This window comes from Asterias rubens, chromosome 10 (genome assembly GCF_902459465.1).
Source record: "Asterias rubens chromosome 10, eAstRub1.3, whole genome shotgun sequence".
NCBI lineage: Eukaryota > Metazoa > Echinodermata > Asteroidea > Forcipulatida > Asteriidae > Asterias > Asterias rubens.
The window spans coordinates 9,571,022-9,579,381 of record NC_047071.1 but is presented as its reverse complement, the minus strand read 5'-3'; the positions used below and the strand labels follow the sequence as shown (position 1 = coordinate 9,579,381).

Sequence of the window (8,360 nt, the reverse complement as noted above, 5' to 3'; positions counted from 1 at the left end):
TAGATTTTGAGGTCTCAAAATCAAGCATCTGAAACCACACAACTTCGAGTGACATGGGTATTTTTCTTACAGTCTCCTGACGATGACTAGAGCAAGCTAGTCGAAACGTTGCGACCAATCCGTTGAACTTACTCCGCGGTAGTACAGTTAATTATGATCCTATAAGCTAAAGTAGTATTCCCAGCCAATTGTTCTATACCTTCCGCCCGGGTAGAAGTTAAAAAGCAGGACAGTTCTTTTCAGAACTGAGAAGAAGTCTCCTGAGCATCCGCTAAATCTACTCCGCGGTACTAGAACAAAACAAGAAAATTCTCTAAGAACAACTCTACCTGCCAAGTAGATACACACACGGTGTTCAAACCAAATATATATTGATACCTCACCATGCAATGCCACAAATCATAATAATATAACGGATTTTTTCTTTCATTATATCTCGCAACTTCGATGACCAATTGATTTCAAATTTTCACAGATTTGTTATTTAATGCACATGTTGAGATACACCAAGTGAGAAGACTGGTCTTTGACAAGTGCCAATATTGTCCAATGTCTTTAACTACAATTACCATCATTATAACAAGTCAACTTTTTGTATAGAAATAATTACACAATTTGTTTTCTGCTCGGTCATCAAAGTATATAACCACACATTTTAAATAACATGAACCGAAAACACTTTTCAATTTCTTTTTTCAATTTCCGGCAAAAAATTCGTATGTTGTGTCCTCAGGAAATCTGTCGCCCAGATTCTGTCGCTGAATGAGGTCGAGTCATCAGAGGGCGCTGTCCGATTAATTCACCTTTTTTTTTTACAGGCGTCATGGGGAAATCTGTCCGCAGGGGAAGGGCTGTAGGAGGATGATTCAAGAGAGGGCGCTATCAGAAGTAGTTCGTGTACAGTTCGGCATAATGGGAGCACCAATTAATCTACGGGGGGACAGAATCCCCTGCCACACAGGGGAACGGGGTAGACTTGATTCAAGTCCCGTTCTCGTGCGGGAGGTCCCTAAGCATACCACCGCCGTCAAAATGTAGCTATTGTGGTCCTGAGAACAGGTTGGGGAATGCAGAACATCACAAAACAATAGTTTTGCTGAGATTGGCACGGAATTGGCACTTGAGTCAAGTCTAGAGGGTTGGAGGCAGAGTTTCCTGTCAAACCGGCCGCCATCTCTCTCAATGTCGGCCATACGTGTCCAGGAAGGGTTGGCAGAATGTATACAGAGAGGCACGGGCACTTTCAAATAATTTTTACAAAGGTGTCAAAATCATGACCAAATTTAACGAGGGTCCAGTCTGTTACACGGTAGTCTTGACAAGTGCTGCTCGCTACTCTCAATTTTCATTTAGGCCTGGGTGGCGTGCATGAAGGATCCATTTGCGCAAACGGTCACAAACTTTCGTTTTAGCTACCAAATTCCTCAGTCCTCACGATGATTTTTTTTTAAGGGATAAGTTCTACAGCCACATACAAATGTAATAAAATCCCTCTTTACAATTCAAATCTGTTTTTTTTTTTGTCATGCATTTCCTCTGTACAATCTTTAAGGCCTCCCCTTACAGTACCGATGAGTTTAAAACTTTAGAGTCCAATTTGTAGTGTGTATTGGTTAGCCAGAATCTTGATACTCTTATGGTTACTGATTGGTAAGAAACAAAAATCGTGAAGATCACATATTTACATAAAACTGACATGGTCTAATGATGATAATAGTAGAAACATCCCTTGAAATATTTCTGTCTGAAATGTCATATTTGATGAGAAATAAAAAAAATCAAACTTCGCGTTTGGAGTTTAGCGCTCAGTGAGCATTTTATTCATTTTTATTTTGGCATCGATGCAATGCAAAATTTGTAATCGGTTTTTCACGATTCTCTCGTGACCCAGATGGCCGATCGATCTAAAACTTCTCCAGGTTTGTCAGTTTATGTATATGGTGGATTACATAAGGTGCTTACACTGCCAGCAACTGTTTTGTTAGCAAAACCAATTCTGTAACGTTTCTTTAAGTTTCTATTTATTATAATGTTTTTTATTTTTTATTATTAAAGCCTTAGCTGTTATATATTTTCCTCTCTTTTAGTTTGCTTAACTTTTCATATTTTCTTATTGCTCTGTAATTTACTAATTTACTATATTTTATTGTTTATACACTGGACCCTAATAAATGGCAGCTTTAAAACTGATAAGGCTATCCTGCCTAAATAAACTCAAAACATTATTATGTTCAGCTATTTATGTTTTATAATTTTATAATTATTATTTAACTACATGATCTAAGCTTTGATATGGTATATATATATTATATATTGTAATAGTAAATACTCAGCGCTTAAATACGGTATCCTTTGTAAAAAGGCGCGTTATAATACGATTATATTATTATTATTATTAATAGAAAGAACATCGGTAAGTATAAGATAATCTCATACAAAATTATGTGTACAAAAATTATGGGAATAAGGCCATAAAAAACCATTACGTAATAGGTGAAAATTTCATCAGGGAAAAAGAATATTGACTTTGGTTTTACCCAACACCGATGCAGGTTAGCACTGTAAACTCAGTGCTCTCCCGACCTCTGTACAAAAAATCACAGGCATATTAATTGGGTGGGATTCGAACCCATGACCTTTGCAATTCTATAGCAGTGTCATACCACCGAGATTGCCCGGTAGCTAGAGGCAGTTCGAATCCTATATATTAACAGCAGGTACCGCGACGATTTAATAACGATTAGCATAATGCAAAAAAGAAATATCTGGACATCAACAATAGGAGCAACAGCAAAAATGTGCAATGACTTACGCTAGTGTTACCAGCATTCAATAGGAGAGAATACTTGAAAGTTTACTCCTACTACTGAAGAGTTCAGAATCTCAATATCAGTTACATTTTTTGACATTGATAATGAAGAGAGGTTGATTTAGGAATACTACTTATTGAGATGATATCAAAGTTGGCTGCCTTCATCATTTCCTGAGCTTTCTCGCGCCCCCACATTGCCCCCAGACCCGCTCCATCTACATTGTTTAGTGACGTGGGAATGCAATTCATCATGCTGAGAACATAGGCATTTCTCGCAAAGGTCGGAATCTTGGCTATGTTGTCTTCCAGCTTGGAGTAGGTGGCAGTGTCTACGACCGACAGGGTTCCTCCCTTCTTCAAGACACGCATAATCTCGTGGAGCGATTTCATGGGATAAGGAAGGTCGTGAAGAACATTATGCACAAAGACGTAATCAAACGTTTCCGACCAATCAGAGGGCAGGACAGTTGCCGACATGAAAATGAAATGGACATTACCCAATCCCGCTTCGGTGGCTTTTTCTTGTGCCTCTTTGATGCCAGACTCGGTGATGTCGATGCCGTACACCTGACTGTTGGGGAAATTTTTAGCAATAATTCTAGTGGACATCCCCTGGCTGCATCCGATTTCCAGTACTTTTATTCCATCCTCTGTTTATTAATGAGAACAAGTGAGAGATTAATAACTGATTACTTGAGAAAAGGCCTTCTGTGACATCTTCTTGCCAGGGGGGTGTTGTTAGTTTTTCTTTTTTCAAAGTGAAATGCTTCTCTATGAGAGGAGTGTGATAAAATACTTACGGAGTTGCTGGTGCAGTTTAGGCATTGAAGGGAGGAACGATTGGATCAAACAGTCGTTGAAGAACTCTTGGTTCATTCCTGCCATTAATTCATCAAAGTGGGCGTACTTATCATATGAAACACCTGTTGGGTAACACAAACAAAAATACCTGTAAGTTGAACATCTACATTGTACATTCACATGTACTTTTAACTATTGTGATTATACTGGAGTTTAATGTTAAAGGCACTGGACACCTTTGGTAATTGTCAATTACCAGTATTCTAACTTAGTGTATCCTGAGTTACTTGTTAACGATCAATGGAGAGCTGTTTATAGTAGTTTTGAGAAAGAAGTAATTTCTCACTAAATATGTGAATTTGATTTTGAGATGTCAGAATTAGATTTTGAGGTCCCGAAATCAAGCATCTGAAAGCACACAAATTCGTGTTGTTTTCTTCCATTATTATCTTGGAACTTCAACGACTAATTGAGTTCAAATTTTCACAGGTTTGTTATTTTATGCATGTTGAGATACACTTAGTGAGAAGACTGGTCTTTAACAATTACCAACAGTGTCCAGTGCCTTTAATGAGAACTGATTGGCGCTGCTATTGATAAAAAAATACTTTGGGTTGGGATTTCCCCTTCAAAGTAAAATGGTTCGATAATGTCACCAACAATTATTTGAATCTAAGAAAACATTCATTTCTGAGATTTCTCAACCTGTAAATTTATAACAACAGCACACATACCCCGAGGTCCATCTTTCTTGAAGCACTTTGCTACATCAAAGAAGGCTGCGCACAGATTAGGGACAGCCCGTGTCATTGCAGATGCCTTCACAGTGCCGGCGACTGCGTATCGCTGCGACGGAAGCCAGTAGGTTCCATCCTTCGGATCATACTCAACAATCTTTGCAGCCACCTGGCTCCCCAGCCACTCTCTTACGTATCTGAAAGTTGGAGCAGAGAGCACAAAACATAAATTACACATTAAAAATTACATAAACTGCTTTCTGGATTTGCGGCTAGTGCCATTTGCAAGTGTTGTTGTCCTAACGGGTAAAGGCCGGTTCATACTCGCTGCGACTGCACTCACGCACCCGATATTTCAAATTTTGATTTAACGTTCATACTTCACCAAAATAAAAACAAATACGCATTAAGTTTGCGTTCGCACGCGGAAACGAACGCGTCAACTTGTGTTCATACATTCGTCCGGTGCAAGGATTTTGTATTAAATAAAATGCCTTCCGTCCAAATCTTTATCACACTTTTTTCCCAATTTCCTTCCATGAAATCGCTGGCCTTTTTACATCTCGGTATTCTTTCAAGCTTGTGTTACACAAATTTTGAAAAGGAAGCACGGTTTTTATCTTTTCGTACCAGGTTCTACCCATCATTCAATGACATTGTATCTTCGCATCCGACAAATGTTGAAATAGTTCAATTCGTCCGACTACGCATCCGATTAGTGTGTACGACCTAAATTTCATTTTGACAAAATTCGTACGCATTTGCGAAAAACAATTACGCACTGCGCTTCCTTTTACGCAGTGCGGACTTTGAAAAACGGGTGCGTGCGCTGCGTGCGCAGTAAATACGCAGCGAGTATGAACCGGCCTTTAGTGTGACGTAATTCCATCATACACTTAAGATAAGATAAGAACTAACTAAAAATAGAGGGTGCGTTCGTTTAGCTTCCCTGGGTTGACCCCGGTGAGTGACAGTTTTTTTCCCAGAGACCACACTCGATCTTTTTAGAGTAATTGTTTAAAAAAAAATTTTGGGGCACTCAAAAATTTTGTCCGAGAGCAACATATGAAATCCACAGGCGGATTTGGTATTTTGAAAATTTTGGATGTGCACCGCGCCTGTTTAAAAACGCTTGGAGAACCCTACTACACAAAGTTAAAAAGTTTGTCTCCCTTTGTTGACTGTTATACTTGAGAAGGCTAGGAGATTTTAAAAGAATTCTGAAGTTATGGGCACCTTTCCTTGAAGTCTCCTGCATCGGCGATCTCTTGAGACGTCTTGTGTTCTTCTTTCAAGTCGATCATCGTCTGGAAAAGACCAGTCTCTATCCCCATGGCAATACTGACACATAACAGCCCATCTCCAACAACGTTTGCAAGGCGGAGGAAGAACTCCTTCTGTGTCTCCACACTATTGGATGCATTCGAATCTGTCATGATGTCCCTGCAAGAAAATGGGATCAAGTCATAAAAGTTAGTAGACCCAGTTACTAGGGTGCTGTACTTAATTTTTTTTTCATCATCATCATTTTAGGCTATCGGTCGCGTGAACGCTAATGACAAATTTTGGAGAGTACGGCCGATTGGCAACTTTTGAACAAAAGGAGTACAGCTCCCCAGTAACTTCCTTGGTCTACCCTTTCAACAGTCTTTCAGGTCTGTTTAATATCAAACATTAGCTAAAATTGAGTTATTCAAGTTCTTTCAAATGGAACACGCCACGCTGCAATAGCAAAATTTTGAGCTGCAAATGGATCACCTTTTACCCTGCTTACTTGCCTTATAAATGAGGCCAATCGATGTGCTCAGCATATTTATATCAGAAACACCCTGACCCTTCCAAACTCCCTTTTATTATAGATCTATAGTTTAGTGATACGAGAAACTGAGTTCAGGGCCCTGTGCTGTGGAAAAAACGTTTTGCAGCAGGGACACAAGTCTTGAGATGGAACTCAAACCCAAACTCAAAGCCCAGCCGAATACCGGACACTTTGGCACCTTGCAAACTCAGCACCAGCAAACTCGGCACCTCTCAAACTCGGCACCCACAACCTCGGCACCTTGCAAACTCGGCACCCACAAACTCGGCACATGCTCAACTACAAACTCGGCACTTGGTTGAGAACGCTCAATTTGCTACGGTTGCAAACTCGGCACCCAGTTGGAAATTGAAATAAAACCCGATCCTCGTCGTGTGTAACGACAGGTTCGACGTCGTATCGACGTTACATCTAATAAATAATATGTATTTTTCACTGTCGTAGTGAGGTCGCCCTTTTCAAAGATCTGTATCAAAATAATAAATATTTATTTTGTGTAAACTTTTCAAGACGTTTTTGAGGTGAAAATACGTAGTTTCGATGTCCAAGTATTTTTGGGGCACATTTACACGAAACTTTGATCCAATAAAACATTAAATTCAAAATAAAGAGCCATGTAAATAATTTCGAATACAGACTGTCGTGCACTGTGTTTTCTTACAAGATGATCGTATCCCACTTTAAGGCTGCTGAGTGGCAAGATTCAGTCAACCATACAGGCGGGTGCGCACACTACTGTCGCTGCCGCCGCCGTGGTGAGTCAAAAGTCCCCCACGGCCGACAGCCGCCAGGTAGGCAAAACACGCTCCCAAATCACACTCTCTTCAAAATAAAAAAGTCACTGTCAACCAAACGCTATTATTTTCAAAGCCCAATACAGCAACAAATATATAGCGACGATGCACTTTCACCAACATGATTGAACAAAAAATAAAAATAAAAAATGAACATGCGGACGTAAAGTTTCCAGGAAAAAAAATCTCCAATGCCAATTTTTTGAAAGATCGGGAGCGGTTATATGGTCATGTAAGCTAGCGGAAAAGTTTCCCACTTTTTCATTCGATATGAAATAATATAGGAACTTATTTACCTGATTGATATATCCCTTTTTGTAAAAATGAGTTATCCAAGCTAGTATATAAAATACTAATTATTTTAACTAAATTCAAACCAGTTTTTATGGTGTTTGGTTTGATATGGTTGATGGACCAAAATAGGCCGGTGCCGAGTTTGTTTGGTGTCGAGTTTGTTGGACCAAAACAGGCCGGTGCCGAGTTTGTTTGGTGCCGACATTCTTGGTGCCGAGTGGGTGCCGAGTTTGCGAGGTGCCGAGTTTGCGAAGTGCCGAGTTTGCTGGTGCAAGGTGCCGAAGTGTCCGGTACCCGCCTAGTTGCGATAACGTAACCCTCCTGCCGACGGCGTAGCCGAAGGGTTACGAGTCACTCCCATTCGATGCAGGGCGAAATATTTTAGTCAACTGATTTGTTCATTTCGGCAGGAGGGTTACGTTATCGCAACTAGTACCCGCCCAGCCCCCACCTGTGGGGTGAGCTGCACATTGGTTCACTTCACTACTAAAGTACTACTATCACTCACTACTACTGTCTTGACTACTGAGATACAGCTCCGTGTCAATGTCAGGGGAGCATGTCAAGCTCAATGAATATCAGAACACTCAATAGTTGCGATAACCTACCACCCTCCTTTATATCGCAACTTAACACTCAAAACAGAACAAAAAACAGGAGTTTTAAAAGTTAACGGAACAGCTCCTACAAACACATTACTGATTCAGAACATAATCGACGATACGTACCCTGATCGTGGTAATCCAGTTGTTTGGAAATTGGAGTTTCACTTACAAAGTTTGCAATGTTACCCACGGCAGAAAAGTAAAATCCCCCAAAACATATCAAACCATATGATCGGAAGACACGAAGTATTGCACATCATGTATCATGTAGATTCATTATTATTATTATTTCTAGGTCATGATAGGCAAGGCGTTTTTATAAAGCAAACCAGCCTTTATGGTAGGAGAAAAACTTGAAATAGTAGGCCTATGGCTCAACGCATGAGGGCGGCCTGTCGGGTGTGGGGGTGCGTTCGCTAGCTTCGAAAATTTGTTTCAAGGATGGTAAAGGCCAATAGATTTGCATACACGCTCCCATTGGCTGCCACGCACTTGACG

At 40.2% G+C, this 8,360-nt stretch overlaps 1 protein-coding gene across 2 annotated transcripts; it reads right to left on the bottom strand.

Moving 5' to 3' along the window:
• Nucleotides 1-2,631: 2,631 nt before the first annotated feature.
• On the bottom strand, nucleotides 2,632-8,075 carry LOC117296195. Of its 2 annotated transcripts, none has more exons than XM_033779089.1 (5): nucleotides 7,986-8,075; nucleotides 5,587-5,793; nucleotides 4,348-4,547; nucleotides 3,613-3,735; nucleotides 2,632-3,462 (listed from the first exon to the last, which is right to left on the bottom strand). In XM_033779089.1, the coding sequence occupies exons 2-5, from the start codon at nucleotides 5,784-5,786 to the stop codon at nucleotides 2,894-2,896; spliced, it is 1,092 nt and encodes a 363-aa protein (XP_033634980.1). In that variant the 5' UTR covers nucleotides 5,787-5,793; nucleotides 7,986-8,075; the 3' UTR covers nucleotides 2,632-2,893. The 2 variants fall into 2 exon arrangements, with proteins under 2 accessions (XP_033634980.1, XP_033634981.1); XM_033779090.1 differs by lacking the exon at nucleotides 7,986-8,075 and adding an exon at nucleotides 7,766-7,870.
• Nucleotides 8,076-8,360: the final 285 nt, after the last annotated feature.